The sequence below is a fragment of the Sminthopsis crassicaudata genome, chromosome 4, assembly GCF_048593235.1.
Source record: "Sminthopsis crassicaudata isolate SCR6 chromosome 4, ASM4859323v1, whole genome shotgun sequence".
NCBI classification, from domain to species: domain Eukaryota; kingdom Metazoa; phylum Chordata; class Mammalia; order Dasyuromorphia; family Dasyuridae; genus Sminthopsis; species Sminthopsis crassicaudata.
Window position 1 is genome coordinate 377,772,737 of NC_133620.1, and position 18,890 is coordinate 377,791,626.

General features: G+C 36.5%; 1 protein-coding gene and 1 long non-coding RNA gene across 2 annotated transcripts in view; one reads left to right on the top strand and one right to left on the bottom strand.

Moving 5' to 3' along the window:
• Positions 1–18,890, top strand: part of LOC141539466 (sodium/potassium-transporting ATPase subunit alpha-2-like) — a 68,342-nt gene that overhangs the window by 13,095 nt on the left and 36,357 nt on the right. Inside the window, 3 exon segments of the mRNA XM_074262300.1 lie at positions 5,988–6,122; positions 8,082–8,199; positions 10,095–10,363. Of these exon segments, the coding sequence (XP_074118401.1) occupies positions 5,988–6,122; positions 8,082–8,199; positions 10,095–10,363 (522 nt within the window).
• Positions 1–18,890, bottom strand: part of LOC141539475 (uncharacterized) — a 34,843-nt gene that overhangs the window by 11,121 nt on the left and 4,832 nt on the right. The window lies entirely within an intron of this gene.

The following is an 18,890-nucleotide window of genomic DNA, read 5'->3' on the forward strand; positions in this document are numbered from 1 at the left end:
CCAAAAGGATCAGAGAGCTGGCCACTACTGAAAAACAACATAGGGGGCAGCTAGGTGGCTCAGTGGATAGAGTGCCAGCCTTGTCTTCAGGAGGACCCGAGTTCAAATCTGATCTCAGACACTTAACACTTCCTAGCTGTGTGACCCTGGGCAAGTCACTTAACCCCAGCCTCAGAAAAAGAAAAAAAAAAAACCACAATATAACAAAAAATTTATATAACATTCTTAGACTGGTTAGGAAATTAAACGATTTCTAAGTCTCATGAGATGACATAAGAGACTAATTTCATTGATTGTTAGAATTACTAAACTAGTAAATAGAAGCAATACAATGCAATGGATAAAAACTGTCATTACTAATAATATAGGTGGATTAGATAAGTTTTTATCTGGCTTAATAACAAGTTCAAAGAGAAATGCCTAATGAACTGATAATAAATAACCTAGAGAGTGGAGCCCCAGCTCTCTGTTCCTCAAAATATTCTGTTTAGTGTTTTTTAGAATGAATTGGAGGAAGATACAATTGGCCATCAAATTTGTAGATGACAGAAAGCTAAAGGGGATAGTGAATTATTGATAAAAGAACACAGGTTCAAAAATATCTTCACAGGCTGGAGTGGGTAAACTGAAGTAAACAAAGTTAGCAAAGCAAATAAAGTAAAATATAATAGGTAAAAAAGACTCCAAAAATGAACACAAAAAAATACAGAAAGGGATGGGGGGGAGGAGGGATGTGATGACCAAATTAGCACCCTGGATATTTTAGAATCAGTAGGAGTCAGGATAAGCAAAAGTCTTTATTCTTGGTCTTTAGTGGTAGAAGTCAAGGGGATAAATGCAGGATTTCCGCTACCTCACCTCTTTGTCTCCCACCCAGAAGTGACCCTGGTTCATCTTACTCATCCCCCTCTTACAATTCTCTGTATACACCAAACGATTGGGCCAGCACAGGATAGTGGGAAGGGTCATTTTCCAAGTATATTCTTATAGAGTATTGTTCAATAGGTAATAAGCCTTTAAGTGCTCTGTTGTCCACTCAGTGCATTAACTCGAGTTTCAGCCCTTTACTGGTGTGGGGAGAGACATATTTCAAAAGCAGATCATGAGATTCAGGAGAAAGAAATGAGATGTTGCAGTAAAAAAAAAAAAAAAAAAGTCATTGTGATCTTAGGTGCCAATAGAATTATTGTATGTTCTGTATGCATACAATATGCATATTGTATGCATGGAGCTATGTTGTTGACAAGCAAAAGCGTATCCAAAGAAGGACAAGCAGAATAATGAAGAGTCTCATGAGCATTCCACAAAGAACATTTGAAGGAAGTGGGGATATTTATACTGAAGAAGACTAAAGGGAGAAGATCTTAAGAGTATTTGATAGGCTATCAACTTGTAAAGAGATTAGACTTATTATTCTTGGCTCTAGAACACAAAAATAGGAGCAAAGGGTGGATGTTGCAAAGATTTAGTTATGATATAAAGAGGGCAGCTAGGTGACAGGGTGGATAGAGTGCCAGGTCTAGAACCAGAAATACTCATCTTTATGAGTTTAAGTCTGATGTTACTAGCTATGTGATCCTGGGCAAGTCACTTAACTGTTTATCTCAGTTTTTCTTCTGTAAAATGAGTTTTAAAAGGAAATGGAAAACCACTCCAATCTCTTTGCTAAGAAAACCCCAAATGAGGTTATGAAGAGTCAGACAGGACTGAACAACAACAAAAAAAATAAATAAAAGAGAAAAAATTTTGAGTTGCTTCAGAAAAAAAAAAAAATTGTTCCCCTTCATTGGAGCTTTTCTAGCAAAAACCTAATTGTTGGTCACTGTTATAGTGTGTTGTAGATAGTGTTTTGCTTATGTATGAACAGAATTAGTTGGAGGAGAGGGTGGGGAAAGGAGGCTGGAAGGAAAGGGCAATAAACTGGTTAATAAGGAAGCTATGAAGGAGATGATCAAAAAGGAGAAAATGAAGTGTGGCTGAGACTTTCTTGAAAGAGTGTTCTAGGAGATATAGTCACCAATCAAAAGATCAGGGCTCCAGAGCAAAAGTTCCTCCAGAGCATGACACTTAATGACATGACATGACATGACATCTAATATGGATTGGTGAAGAGGCTATTGAAGGAGATGGCCAGAGAAACCGGCATCTTCAAATATCAAAGACAGATTAGATATATTCTTCTTGGTCTCTGAATGCATACCAGGACCAATGAAAAGTAGTTTTTGGTTCAACATAAAGAAAAATTTCCTGAAAATTAGAGAATTAAAATGGAAGGGACTTTAAGGACATGATAAGTTTATTATCTCAGGAGGGCTTGAAGCAGAATCAGTTTTCATTTGTCCAAGGTGTTATAATGATTAATGCTTTTAGTTAGTATTCTTTGAGATCCTTTCTAATTTATCATTCTATGATCTAAGAGTGCTGAGGCAGCAGTGTGAAAAATAGATTAGGAAGGAAATAACTGGAAAGAAGAACAGTCAAGAAGTTATTATGTATCAAATGATCTCTTTTTGTGGATGACATAATGATATACTTGGAAAATCTCAAAGACTCCATTAAAAAGTTAGTTGAAACAATAATTTTTGCAAAGCAGCAGGGTGTAAAGAAAATCTACATGAATCATTAGCATTTCATATATCACAAATAAAACCCTGCAAAAAGAAATAGTAAGAGACACCCCATTTAAAATAACTTTAGATAGTATAAAATATCTGAGAGTACACCTGCCAAACAAATCCAGGAACTATATAAACAAAATTATTTTTTAAAAAATTTTATGCAATAAAGTTAGATTTAAATGAATAGAGAAATGTTACTTTCTCATGGGTAGGCAGAGCCAATATTATAAAAATATAATTTTACTCAGTTTATATATTCAATGTCATGCCAATTAAACTACAAGAAATTTTACTGAATTAAAAAAAATTCATTTGGAAGAACAAAAAATGAAGGAGGTTCAGCAGTGCTCAAATCTTAAAACTGTTTCATAAAGCAGCAATTATCAAACTATCTGGTACTGCCTAAGAAATATAAAGATAGATTAATGGAGTCAAGTAGGCATACAAATTTTAGCAGCAAAGAAATATAGTAACTTTGTATTTGACAAATGTTAATACTTTAGATTGGGATTAATTATTTGGTTAAAAAATATACTGGGAAAACTAGAAAGCAGTGTGACAGAAAATGGGCATGGACCCAAATCTTACACTATTTATCAAGATAAAGTCAAAATGGATTTAAGACATAATAGAGATAATATTTTTTAAAAATCGAGGAACAGACTCTTGCTCGTCTTATTGACTCATGTATCTTGTTTATTTATCAGACTCATGTATAAGTGAAAAATTTATGAATAAACAAGAGGTACAGAGCATTGTGAGGTGTAAAAGAATAATTTTTATTACATTAAAATAAAAAGGATTTGTACAAATAAAACAAATGTAGCCAAGATCAGAAAAAAGCAGAAAATTGGGGGAAATTTTATAGGCAGTTTATCAGATAAAGGTCTCATATCTAAAATATACAAAGAACTTTGTCAAATCTATAAGAATACAAGGCATTCCCCTATTGATAAATGGAATGAAAAATGAAATCAAAACATTTTGTGGTCACATAAAAATGTTCTAAATTATTATTGATTAGAGAAATGAAAATTAAAACAACCTTAAGATATCATTTTATACCTATCAGTTTGGTTAAAATGATTGAAGAGGAAAGCAGCAAATGTTGAAGATGATGTGGAAAAATTGGGACATCAAATCATTGTGAGTGGAATTGTAAACTGATCTATTTTGAAGAGCAATCTGAAATTCTGTTCAAAGAATTATTAAACTGCATACCCTTTGACACAGCAACACCACTACGAGGTCAATTTCCTAAAATGATTAAGGGAAAAAGACAAGAACCAATGTGTTCTAAACTACTTATAGCAACTCTCTTTATGATAGCAAAGAATTGAACATTTCTGGGATGATTATCAATTGGGGAATGACTGAACAAGTTGTGACATATGATTGTGATGGAATACTATTTTGTTATGAGAAATAATGAGCTCAATGACCTTCGAAAAACAAGGGTAGACTTGCATGAAATTATGAAGAGCAAAATGAGCAGAACCAAGAGAACACTGTATATAGCAATAGCAATATTATTTTAAGGATAACTTTGAGTTAATAAGTAATTTTGATTGTTACAAATAACCAAATTAATAACAACAGACATATGAAAGAACACACTTATTTGCATCCAGATAAAGAACTGATAAATAGTAGTAGTATAGTATGATTTTACACTCATATTCATGTATCTCTAGAAGCAGAAGGTGAAGGGAGTAAAGAAAAAAGGAAAAAAAAAAGAAATTTACATAACTATTATATATTTAAAAGAAATAGCTAGTTGTAGATAATAGATTTGCAGTTTTATATTCAATCATCTTTTTAAAAACTATACTATGCAACAAAGTGGCACAGCGGATAGAGCACCAGCCTAAAGTCAGGAGGACCTGACTTCAAATTTGGCCTTAGGCACTTAACACTTCCTGGCTGTGTAATCCTGGGTAAGTCACTTAACCCCAATTGCCTCAGCAAAACAATAAATATGAATGAATGAATGAATGAATGAATGAATGAATAAAAAAATACATGAATTAATAGACAGATGGACAGATAGATAATTGAATGAATGAATAAATAAACTAACTAACAAATGAATGAATGAATAAAAATAAAAATAATGGGGCATGTGGAGAACAGCAAGTAAGCAAATTTATCTGGAATGTACAAATGTATGAGGAGGTTATGATACAGTTTGTGAAAGCAGTCAGTAGAGATCAATTGGAACCAGATTGTTAAGGGCTTCCATTGTCAAGAAGTCCATATTTTGTCTCAGAAGTGAAAGGGAATCACAGAAGTTTCTTGGGTAGAGGTGTGACATGGTTGGATATGTGCAAACAAGAGAGATTGAGCATATCTTTCCTGCCTCAATCTTTCAATGTAGAATCACCAGGCTAAAAATAAAAGTTATTTAGGTCATCCAATGTTTAAAGGATTTGACCTCCCCTAAACAGAATCTTCCCCATAGAATTCTGTAACAAAGGACCTCTATCCACAAAAAGAAATCCCTTTCCCCAAGCGGAGGAACTTTCAAAAAATAAATTAACCTGGGCAGATACCCCTTGAAACAGGTGGCTCTTAAGAGAGTTGTCTCAGATAAGGGAAGTCATTGCTTCCCTTTCAAAGTCGGAATCGGCTTTTAATCGGCATTTAAGAAGGCACCGTCTAAGGAAGAAACTGGTTGAGTCCTTCAGCAACAATTAGATCAGCCACCCAGAGTAGAGGGCATAGTCAACAACATAATCAGAGGTCTTTTGCTCTAGCCATAACTATGCTGATCAGAACATTTTTAGAGTTTGTAGCAAGTTACATGTTCTCTACTCAGATGCTAAAGTGAGTCTTGACTGAGTTTTAGCATCAAGCCTATGGCTTCCTCTGCCTTGGATCTTTATACCCAGACTGGTTTTTATGTGTGATAATAGAGGAGGGAAACTGGAAATAGCAATGGGAATCAAGGTATATGAGAATGAGACATTGCATTGGGGAAAATAAGGGAGCAAACAATTCAGTCAGTATTCCTGGATTCTAGAGATTCACAGAGTAAGAAATGGAGAAGTTAGACTGGAAGGACATGTTAACTATAGGCAGGAGAAGTCTTAAATTGAAAGAGATATTTAATGGAAAAATTTATGACATCAAGCAGCCCCAAAGAGACCATTAGCATCTTGGTGTGGCAGCATTCCTTTCGATAATCAGAGTCCACATAGTTGAAAATGTTCTGGCTTAGATTTCTATCAGCAAGTTACTATTGGAGAAGAGAATTGGTTGAAAATCTCTATAGTCTAATAATCCCATATAGGTGAAATTCAGCTAAAAAGGAAATTCAATGATAGGAGAAGGAAACCTTGACAGTAACCTTCAATTATTTCTCCACAGCAAGCCGTAGTGATTCGGCAGGGGGAGAAGATGCAGATCCATGTACAGAATGTGGTTCGGGGAGACTTGGTAGAGGTTAAAGGGGGGGACCGAATTCCTGCTGATCTCCGGGTCATCTCTGCCCAAGGATGTAAGGTGAGTCTGGTGGCCCCAGAAGGACTAATTGAGGTGCCCTCCATTAGGACAAGATTAAAGAATCTTAGCAGGTTCAAAGCAAACCCAATAGACCTTGGACAGAAAATGCCATCTGCATCCAGAAAAAGAATTAAGGAGACTGAATATAAATTAGCATAAGCTATATTCACTTCTTTTTTCTATTTTCTTTAATCTCTCCCATGTTTTTTCTCTTTTTGCTCTGAATTTTCTGTCCCAACAAGATTCATAAAGCAATGTGTGTTTAAAAAAAAAAAGAATCTTAACAGGCATTCTCCAATTGAAAGACAATTTTCAGATAAAGTAATTAAAACCATTTCTAGTCATATGGGAAAAAATGTTCTAAATTGCTCTTGATTAGAAAAAAGCAAATAAAGACAAGTCTGAGATACCACTACACACCTCTCAGATTGGCTAAGATGACAGGAAAAGATACTGAAGAATGTTGGAGGGGATGTGGGAAAACTGGAACACTGAGACATTGTTGGTGGGGCTGTGAATTGATCTAACTATTCTGCAGAACAATTTGTAACTATGCCTAAAGGACTATCAAATTCTGCACACTCTCTGATCCAGCAGTGTCCCTACTGGGTCTGTATCCCAAAGAAATTATAAAAAGGGAAAAAGGACCCACATGTGCAAAAATGTTTGTGGCAGCCCTTTTTGTAGTGGCTAGAAGCTGGAAGAGTGAATGGATGTCCATCAATTGGAGAATGACTGAGTAAGTTATGGTATATGAATGTTATGGAATATTATTGTTCTATAAAAACAATCAGTAGGATGATTTCAGAGAGGCCTGGAAAGACTGGCATGAATTAATGCTAAGTGAAATGAGTAGAATCAAGGGAACATTGGTTTGGGTTTTTTTGTTTGTTTTGTTTTGTTTTGTTTTGTTTTTTTGCTGAGGCAGTTGAGGTTAAGTGATTTACCCAGGGTCACACAGCTAGGAAATATTAAGTGTCTGAGCTCAAATTTGAACTCAGGTTCCTTCTGACTTCGGGGGTAGTGTTTTATTCACTGAGCCACTTAGATATCCCAGAGAACATTATATATAGCAACAAGATTATGTGATGATCAGCTCTGATGTTCATGGCTCTTTTCAACAATAATGTGATTCAGGCCAATTTCAATAGGTTTGTGATGGAGAAAGCCATCTGCATTTAGAGAGGGGACTAAAGGGACTGAATGTGGATTACAATATACCATTTTCACCTTTTTTGTTGTTTGCTTGCTTTTTTCTTATTTTTTTCCTTTTTAATCTTTTTTTTTTCTTGCGCAGCATGATAAATGTGGAAATATATATAGAAGAATTGCACATGTTTAAGCTATATTGAATTACTTGCTGGGTAGGGGAAAGGGGGAAGAAAAATTTGGAACACAAAGTTTTGCCAAGGGTGAATGTTGAAAACTATCTTTACATATATTTTGAAAATAAAAAGCTATTTTTAAAAATCTTAGCAAGGTGGGAAGGAGGCAAAACTAGAGAGAATAGAACTATGGTATTGTTATAGACTCAGAAAAGAGAACTGTAATTTTGAAGATAAGAGAAGAAATCATCCAGTGAATCAGAAGTGGTAGTGTATTCTATATTCGTGCCTGATAGTATAGATATCTCAATATCTGTAACTTTCACCACCACCCCCAGCTTTGGTAGTCTTTAAGCAGAGATTCCATTTAGATCCTATTAGGGTATATCATAGTAGGGATTCTTTTTGCATATGGGTTGGACTCCTGGATATTTTGCCGCCATACCTTTCAATTCTCAAAATCTATAATACCAGGACAATGTATGTTTGTGTACCCTGTTCATGCTGGCAGATATGTGAAAGTCAGAGACCTTGCTTTTTCTCTTTGTCTCTTCAGCACCTAATAAATATTTATTAATTGTTCTGTGAGTCTCTCTCACATGTGCTGATGACCTATTTTTCTTTTTCCTCTCAGGTTGATAATTCATCTCTGACTGGCGAGTCTGAGCCACAAAGCCGTTCTCCCGATTTCAGTGACCCCAATCCCCTAGAAACCCGTAACATCTGCTTCTTCTCCACCAACTGTGTTGAAGGTGAAGTTCGCAGGATAGCGCACTTAATCCAACTGAGATTTAAGATCCACCATTAAGTGTTAATGATATTCTCATCTGCTAACTAATTAGCAGAGCAGAAAAGGCAGACAAGGGAGCAGTGGTTTGGGTTCCATTTCATTCACCCTTCTCAGCAAATAGTTTTAACATTTTACCAAATCCTCTATCCAGAAAGGAAAATTTCTCTGCTTGTGAGGTACACTAGGACACTGGGGAGCAAAAGGGGGACAGAGGACCTCCAAGTAGAGGACATTGAGAAAATATAATTCGTCCAGAAGAGGGCAGCAAGAATATGAGGGGAATGAAGGCCATATCAAATGAAAATCAGAGGAAGGGCCTGAAGATGTGCAACCTGACTTGGGCTAGATCTGTGTCATGGAAGATTTGTTCATTTTAGCTTTAGAGATAGGGAAGATTGATTTAGGTTTAATATATGAAAAAAAAACTAAGCAATTAGTTATCCAAAATCAGAATAGATGCTTTTGGAGATAGAATAAAAGATCTATCATTCACTAAAGATTTTTTTTAAGAGAGTCTAGATGATATTAAAATGTGGTTCCTATTCGGATAATAAAGATCACATAGCCTCTGAGGTCCTATCCAACTGCGATTCTTTGAATCTGTGGGTCCCCATTCTAACTTCAGTTTTGATTTTGAAAGCCAGCGCAAATAACAGCCATGGAGAAAATAATGAATGTGAGAAGCAAATTGCAGGGTAGAATAAAGAACATTGGCCTTAGAGAGACAAATCTGGATTCTAATCCCACTTCTACCATTTATTGGTGTGACCCTAGGCAAGTCACTTCGCTACAGTTTTCTTCATCTGTAAATTGGGGACAATATTTGTCCCATCTCAGAGGGTTGTTGTGAGGAAACCTTAAGGCATTATGAAAATATCATTATAGCAAATAACGCCCTGAGAGTTCAGCAAAGTTCCTGATCCCCGAGTTCAGGTGATAGGATGTGGCCCATTTTCTCATCAGAACCATCCTCCTTTCCTCTGATTTTATAAGTGATTTAGTTTAAAGCTCTCTTGTCACCTGTTAATTGGTGGCATAGTATAAATATTTATTTAAGTTCTGGTGAAGGAGAATGAAGGAATTAATTAAAACAAAAAACATGGATTCTGTGACTTGTGCAGCTCACAAGAATGCAAAAGGCTCCAAGTAACTATGTCAGGGTTGGGATAGAGTTATACAATAAAGCCTTATACTGCTACCAGAAAGAAGACTACATAGCTCCATTTCTAGAGATTTGGGAAAAAATTGAGCAATTGAACAAAAAACGAGTAAGTGGATTTAGAGTTTGTCATAATGAAAAACTGAGCAGGGATAATAATTACATAACAAAACATTTGTTTCAAGAGATTGTGAAATGTTCTGCCATGCCTTTCAGAATAGAAAAGACCCCATCTGTCAGACCTGAATATGGAACAGATCAAAGGCTGGAGGCATGGTGGTGGGGAGTTGGGGCAGTTTATGAATGAGAATGAATGGCTTAAATTTAGGTAGGGCTTTAAAGTTTGCAAAGTGTTTATATGGATTCCCTTATTTTAAAATCATAACTATCCTATGAGATAGACAATTATTACTTCCAATTTATTAGTAAGAAAAGGAGATTCCAAGAGTAATTAACTTGCATATGGTCAGTTATATAGCTAGTAAGTTTCTGAGGAAGAATTAAGCCAAGTTTTCTCGATTCCAAATCTGGTACTTAAAAACATTACCTCACACCAACTTTTCAAATGAGAAAGCTCTCCAAAGTGGCTTGGACTCTTATTCAATTTTGGATGTTATTCATTTCCTCTGAACAACTCAAAAACCTTCCTAGTTAGAAAGGGGCACTTTCAGTAATCATCCTTCCCACTTTATCCACAGGAACAGCCCGGGGCATTGTGATTGCCACTGGAGATCATACGGTGATGGGACGAATTGCCTCATTGACCTCTGTCCTGGAAGCTGGCAAGACACCCATTGCCATTGAGATTGAGCACTTTATCCACATAATCACAGCGGTGGCTGTATTTCTGGGAGTCACCTTCTTCGGTCTCTCCCTTCTCCTGGGTTACGGCTGGCTGCATGCTGTCATCTTCCTCATCGGCATCATCGTGGCCAATGTACCTGAGGGATTGCTGGCCACTGTCACCGTGAGTGGTCAAGGGCAAAAGCTGGGGAGACAAGGTTGCCTTAGAGAAGAGTTAAGGCAGAAGTGTATGGCCCTTATACCTTGCCTCTAATACATTTTACACAGTATTGTATTAAAATACCTATTTTCACATGCTTCTGCTCAGTAGTCTAGATATGGGAGGTCAGAAAGCAGGCTACAAAGTGTAGAGAAAAGAGCACAGGGTTTAAGGTCAAAAGACCTCAATTTGAATCCTCTACCATGTACTAACTAAGACCATAGTTCTCTGGGACTCAATTTCCTTATCTGTAAAATGCAGAAGTTAAAGGAGACAATTTCTCAGATCCTGGCTAGCTAAAAATAGTTGCCAGAAATTATTTAACTTTCAAAATTATACTGATTCCCATTCCCTCCACCCCTTGCTCTCCTGTGGCCCTTCTATTTCCCAATATGTCTTCTTCCATGGGATATAGTATGTGTGGTAGAAGAAGGATTAGACTTCAAATCAGAAGAACCAAGCTCCAATTCCACATCTGAGGCTAATTGTATTGCACTGGATAAGTAGTTTCCTCATAAGTCAAATGGTGATCTAGAATAATTGAATTTTAGAGCTTAGGGACTTTAGAGACTTTAGGAAGATCATATGATCTAGCTTCCCAGGAAAGGAGTCATTTCTATGATTGTCATTAAGGTTATATTTCATTTCGCTCCATCAATAAACATTTATTAAGCACTTATTATGCAAAGACAAAAATGAAAATTCTTGTTCTCTAGGAATTTATACTGTACTGATGGGAAATAAAATGTATATAGATAAATAACTATAAAAATAAATATAAAGCATTCCCCCACTTATTAATAACTGGAGGAATAAGGAGAGGCCTCATAAGAGTTAGTACTAGAATTAAGCTTCAAAGGAGCTAGGGAATCTTAAGAGAGATGAAAAGGGAGAGCATTCCAGACATAGGAGACAGCTTGTACAAAGGTGGGGTGTGAAATGGGTGAGGAGGTGGGGACAGAATGTCATTAGAGGGAAAAGACAGCAGCTTGGCTTAACAGGAATGTAGTAGTATATGGGAATATATACAAAATCAGAAACCAGATAATGAAAGGCTTAAAAGCCTAACAGAGTAGTTTGTAGCTTATCCTGAAGCTTCTTGATCTGGGTAGTGATGTACTCAGACTTGTGCTTTAAAAAGGTAACTCATGAAGGACAGCTAGTTGGCTCAGTAGATAGAGTACCAGCCCTGAAGTCAGGAGGACCTGAGTTCAAATGTGGCCTTAGACACTTAATATTTCCTGGCTGTGTGACCCTGGGCAAGTCACTTAACCCCAGCCTCAGCCAAAAAAAAAAAAAAAAGATGTAAATATGATAGCTGTGTGGAGGATGAATTGGAATAAAGAGAAACTTGAGACAGGGAGATCTATAAGGAGTTTATTGCTATAATCTAGGAAAGAGCCTATATTGAGTGGCAAACATGAATACAGTGAAGAGGACAGATACAAGGGATACAATAGCTGTTAGATAGACCACATGTGCCAACTGATCATAAGATAAATATGTGTGTATGCATATATGTGTGTGCGTATGTGTAGATCATTGATGATGATGCCGAAGTTGTAAGCTACATACTAGAAGGAGGATGATACACTCAATAGAAATTGAGAAATTACCAGGAAGGGGGAAATTCTATTATCATTCCCTATTATTCCATCTTTCTTGTTACCTTATTCCCTTGAATGTATTCTATATCCTCACCATAACCTCTAACCCCTCATCCCTCAGTACTTTCCCAAACTTTCATTTCTGATCTGACTTCACTCACCTTCCCTTCCCAAGCTTGACCCTGTAGTAAACCATTTCAGTTGTATACTTTATTCAAATCCCCGCCCTGTTGTCCTTTTGCTATTGCCATATTGCTAAAATCTGATCTTGAATTACTCCCACCATATGCATTCTCCACTTAGTCTCATGCTGCTGGCTGAAGCTGGAGAAGTCATATATCTATAGTGTCTTGAGTTCTCTGACCTCTCATTAAATCTCATCAGACTCCTTATTGCAATAAGGAAATCCTTTTGCTTAATTTCTATTGTACTTCCCACAAAAACTGTTTTCTCTTGGCAGAACTCCCACCCTATCCCTTCACATTGCCCTCTTAGATGAGGATTTTGCCTGAAAACTTTTTACATCTCAAAACTCTTGGAATTTCTCATTCTCTCTTCTATTACTCCAATCTCTAATTAAGAGGTGGCCCTTCTCACCAAGGTCAGTCCCTCTACATGTACCTTTGATTTCCATCCCCCTCCTGTCTTTTCTAGCATATTACTCTCATAATCATCCCCTGTCTCTCTTTAGATCTTCAGTCTATCTTCTGGTTCTTTCCAACTTTTCTAAAATATACCCAGTTCACCATTTTTTGGGGGGAAAAAAAAAACTTCACTTAATCTCACTGACTCTTCATGCTATATTTTATATCAAGTGATAAACTATATATTCCTACCTTTCTTAGTCAACTTCTAGAAAAATTTACACTTACTCCATTTCCTCTCATTTCTCAACCTTTCACAGACTTCCATTCACATTCACCTGAAACTGCTCTCTCTAAACTTACTAGTGATATCTTAATTACCAAAACTTGACCTTTTCTCTTTCTTCATCCTTCTTGACTTCTCTTCAGCTTTTGAAGCTTGTTAACAACTCATACCTCCCTAGACTACTTCCTCACTTGATTTTGCTGACTTTGTTTTCTCTCATTATTTTCCTATCTACTTGGTTACTACTTCAGTCTCTTTCTTTTCTGAACCATCATCTTCCTCTCAACTCTTAAGAATCAAGGATGCCCCAAGACTCTCTCCTCGGCCTCCCCACTCATTCACTCGGTAGCCTGATCAGCTTGTACAGATTTAATTATCTCTTCACAGATGACTCATAGATCAATATATGCAATCCTAATCACCTTTCTGAACTTCATTTCCACTTGACCAATTGTCTATTAAATATTTCATACTGAATGTCCCATAGACATAGCAAACTCAACATGTTATCCAAGACAGAATTTATTTTTCCCTCAAAATCCATTCTTCTCATGAACTTAACTATTTTTCTCAATAGCATTACCTATGGTCTCAACTTCAGTATTATTCTTGTTGCCTCACTCTCCTTGACCCCCATATATCCAACAAATTGGCAATTCAATTGGCAATGAATATGGCAGTCTTTAACATCTGTCCCTTTATATCGCTTACACAGACACAACTCTTAATTTAGACCCTCAGCATTCTGAACATGGACTGTTGTAATAATTTTCTAATGGACATCCCTGCCCCAGTTTTCTCCTTCTCTAATCCAACCTCCACACAGCTGTTAGAGATTTTCCTAAAATGAAGATCTGAAAATGTTGCTCTTTAAGCACCAATTAATCAATAACCATTTAATTAAGCATTTACCATGTGTAATATCATTGAGATGAAAAAAAAGTAAAAGATTAATCCCTACCCTCAAGTAGTTTACAGCCTAATAAAGAAGCTTACATTCCAATACATAAAGTCCAGTATCTCTATTACCTCTGGGATCAAATATAAATTCCTCTGTATTTTTCCAGTTTTATTATAAATTACTCTCTCTTGAACTTTGTTTCTAGTCAAATTGTTTTGTTGTTGTTGTTTGGGAATTTTTTTTTCTATTATTTACACATGACATTTAATCTCCTTTTCTTTTTCGGAGTCAACTTAGTATAGTAGAAAGCAAGATGAACTTGGAACACTGAATTTGATGGAACCTGAATTCACAGTCTGGTTCTGCCACCCACTATCTCTGGGTAAGCCTCTATGGCCTTTGGTTTTTTCATCAGTCAGAGGTTTGGACTAAATTACCTTTGAGATTTCTTCTTTTTGATTTTAGTTTTCCATTTCAATGAAAAATACTGTTTTAACTACGGCTATGCAACTAGATTCCTTCCCTTTTTTGTGATCCTTTTGAGGCATAAACCTAGTAGTGTGACAGTGCTGGGTCAAAGGGCGTCTAAGTGACTTTAAGGGGCATAATTCCTATACTTCATTTGGGACTCCTTTCTGCTTCAACACTTGATTCATCATCATCAAGAGACAACTAGCAACTGTACTATTCTTCTTCTCTTTGCTTCCCACTTGAATTCCTCCCTACGTTGCTAATGCAATAATGCCACCATTTTCCCCATTAAAACCTGGGGCTATGACTCTTCTCAATACCCTTTGCTGAGCCAGGCTGGAGCAAAACTGAATTTTCCCTGAACATCTGGGGAGAAAGCCAACTCTAAGATTCAGTGGGAGTTTATATGATGCTTCTGAGGAACACTCTTTCCACAGTAGTCACTACAAAAGCCAAGTCCAACCAAGCTGGACATTTGTCCAGCAAGCGATGTCCGGTGATATTTATGCAGTTTAGTTTCCAACAAGCTTTTTTTAAAAAAATCATTTTAATCTATGTTAAATTATTTTGCAATTTCTTCAATATTTTAAAATCTCATTTTCATAGCATTTTAGCATATCTAAATATTTCTTTGTAAGATTTTTATCAAACCAAGTTTTTTTGTTTTTCATTGAGTTTTGGGAGTTTCCCAAAGTGAAATTTGTTTTCCCATGTGAAATACAATTTTGCTTGAAGATATTTCTTTTGTGCTTACCCTGTGCAGTGCTCCAGAAAGTCTCCTTTCTGTAATGATTCAAGCTTCATTTATCCTTCTAGTCAATGGAAAAGGGCCAGGCCTCACTTTAGGGGGTATAATCAAAGCAATTAGCTATAGCTTCATCTGGATTCAACCTTCCAAGTTAATGACAAACAGATGACTCCTCTATCCTTAGGGCCTTAGAAGCCATTTCCATTTCTGTAGTCCATCCACTCACCCACCACACTATTTCAAGTATAGTGCCCTGGAACCAAGAAAACAAGCTCAAATCCTTCAAGATGCTTGTTGCAGGATTCTGGGCAAGTTATTTAATTTCTTGTGCCTCAGTTTATTAATCTTAAAATGAAGGGATTGGATTCAATAGCCTCTAAGGTCCCTTCCAGCTCTAAATACATCATTCAAATTCTATTCCCCACCCCCCACCAATTGATTTCTTATTCTCATTTCTTTCAATCCTTCTCTCCCAAAGTTCCAACCAAACACTAATTTCTCCTTTCATTGTGCCTTGTGAAATGCCCAATCCATAGGTAACAAACTTCCCTTCATCTTTAAACTTTTCCTCTCTCACTCCTTCCATCTTCTAGCTGTTACTGAAATCTGCCCTTTCCCTTGACAACAAACAGAACCTTCCTGAACACCCCTTCCAGTACTGACAGCAACTTCATTCCCTAAGCTTGGTCTAGATGGGAAAGTTGGAATATTCCTTGGAATACTCCATTGACACTTCTCAATTCTCTTCCTTTCAGAAACTCTCTCATTGCTATTCATCTCTGTCACTCAATTAAAATTCTGGTAGCTATTGTCTATTGACCTCCATCATTCCTCTTCCTTCCTCAATGAGTTTGATATATGATTCATGGTTTTTCTCTCCTCCCCAAGTGCTTACTATATACTAGGTACATTCAAGATACATGTTGACTCTGTTAAACACCATAATTTGTCAATTCCTCACTTATTCACTTCTCATGACCTACTCTTCCATTTTACTTCAGCCATACACAGATAATCGTATCCTAAAGCTTGAAATCATTCACAAATATGCAATCGCTATATTGAATAATCTGAAAATCCCCTTATTTAACTATAATCGATTATTTTCCACCTCTTCCCCTGACTTTCTTTACCAAACCTTACTCTTTGTGTACATCATGACCTCCAATACCTTGACCTGTCTTGTTTCTTTATTATTATTACCATTATTTTCCCCAGTTATATATAAAACATTTTTGTTATATTTTACATTCATTTTTACACATTTCCACATGTATCATATGTTGGAAGAAAAAAATCAGAACAAAAGGGAAAACCCACAAGAAGAAAAAATGAAAATAGTATGCGTTGATGTATATTCAGCTTCCATAATTCTCTCTCTCTCTGAATGTAGATGATATTTTGCATCCAAAATTTATTGGGATTGCCTTGGATTACTGAGAAGAACCAAGTCTATCATGGTTGATCATTACACAATCCTGCTGTTGGTGTGTACAATGTTTTCCTAGTTCTTCTTGCTTCACTCAGCATCACTTTTTTTGCAAATCTTTCCAGATCTTTCTAAAATCAGTCTGTTCATCATTTTTATAAAACAACAATAATCCATTGCTTTCATATGCTGTAACTTATTCGGCCATTCCCCGATTTGATAGGCATCTACTAAATTTCCAATTTCTTGCCACCACAAGGACAGATGCAACAATGTTTTTGCACATAGGGGTTCTTTTCCCTCTTTTATGATTCCTTTGGGATATAGACCCAGTAGAGACACCACTGAACAAAGGTTATGCAGAGTTTGACAACCCTTTGGGCATAATTCCAAATTGCTTTCCAGAATGGTTGGATCACTTCACAACTCCCCCAATAATGATGCATTAATGTTCTAATTTTTCCACATCCCCTTTTATACATTTATAATTATTTATTCCTGTCATCTTAGCCAATCTGAGAGGTATGAGGTGGTACCTCAAAGTTGTTTTAATTTGGATTTCTCTAACCAATAGTGATTTAGAGCATTTTTCATATGACTATAGGTGGTTTTAATTTCTTCATCTAAAAATTTTCTGTTCATATCCTTTGACCATTTATCAGTTAGGGAATGACTTGTATTCTATAAATTTGAGTCAATTCTCTAATATGATTTAAAAATGAGATCTTTATCATAAACGCTTTTTTCTTTTTCATTTTTTTTCCTTTTTGATTTCTTGTGCAGCATGAAAAATGTGGAAATATGTATAGAAGAATTGTACATATTTAACATATATTGGATTACTTGGTGTCTAGAGGAGAGAGAAAATTTTGAAACAGTTTTGCAAGGGTGAATGTTGAAAATAAAAAGAAAAAGAAATAGAAAAAAGAAAGAGAGGGGAAAGGAGGGAAAGAAGGAAGAGGGAAAGGAGAGAAGGAAGGATGGGGGAAAGGAGGGAAGGAAGAAAAAGGGAGAAAGGAGGGAAGGAAGGAAGAAAGGAAGGGAGAAAGGAGGGAAGGAAGGGAGGGAGGGAGGAAAGGAGAGGAGGAGGGAAAAAGGAGGAAAAAAATACTGGCTATAAATTTTCTTTCCCAGGATCAGCTAGATGGTGCAATAAATTGAGCACCAACCCTGAAGTCAGGAGGACCTGGGTTCAAATCTGATCTCAGACACTTAACACTTCCTAGCTGTGTGACCCTGTCTCAGAAAAAAAAAAAAATCCCAGCTTTCTGTTTCTCTTCTAATCTTGGCTGCAGTGGGGTTTTTTGTGCAAACCCTTTTAAATTTAATCAAAATTATCCATTTTACATTTTATAATGTTCTCTAGTTCTTTTTTAGCCATAACTTCTTGCCTTCTTCAAAGATCTGATAAGTAAATTATCCCTTGCTCTCCTAATTTTTATGGTATCACTTTGACTTTTCAATTCTCTCCCAGACTGTCTCTCCTTCACTGGTCACTCCATCCCCTTTTCTCCTCATCTTGATCCCTTGATAAACTAGTTAAACTCTATAGTTGTGTTTTTCTTTTACATTCTTAACCCCCTTATCATATTGTCCATTATACCCAGTCAAGTCTCAGTCTTGTTTTCTTCCCACCATTTATTACCTTCACTTCTAACAAATAAATGAAGGTGGAGAAAAATCACATATCCACTATGATTGGGTCTACTACATATTTGTTACAAAACCTCAACTGAGCCCTTACCCAGGATAAGCAATACTATTATATTTCCCTTATCCCTATTATATTATCTCTATCCCACTATCTCCAGCAGCTCTTACAAATTTTTTTCTCTCTCCTCAAATCTCCCATGATCCCTCCTTCACTCACACTCTCACTTGACAACCTTGTTTCATATTTTACAGAAAAAACTGAGGCCATTCACTATTAACTCCATATTCTTCCTTCTTCCTTCTTATATCCCTCAATGCCTTATACCATTATCTCCTACTTCATCTTACGTGATGATGTAGCCTTACTCCTCACCAATCCCTCTAACTGCTCAAACAATCCCATCCCTTGCCATCATAGATTTATTCCCATTCTATCACCTATTTTCAATCTCTCTCAGTAGACTGACTTCTTCCCTACTACCTACAAACATCCACATGTCTCCCCATGCTCAAACACCACTTGATCGTTCTATCCCTAGCAGATACCATCCTACCCACCATTTCTTCTGCCCTTTATGCCTAACCTCCCTCAAAAAGGCCATCTGTAATAGGTGACTCCACTTTCTATCCTCTCATTCTCCCTTTAACCCCTTAAAATCTGGCTTCCTCAGCAAAACTACTCTCTTGAAAATTTCAGATGTTTTCTCAATTGCCAAATCTAATTGCCTTTTCCCAATCTTCATTCTCCTAGATCCCTTCTGTAGTCTTTGACTCTGCTAATCACCAGCTCCTTCTTAGAGATAATCTTCTCT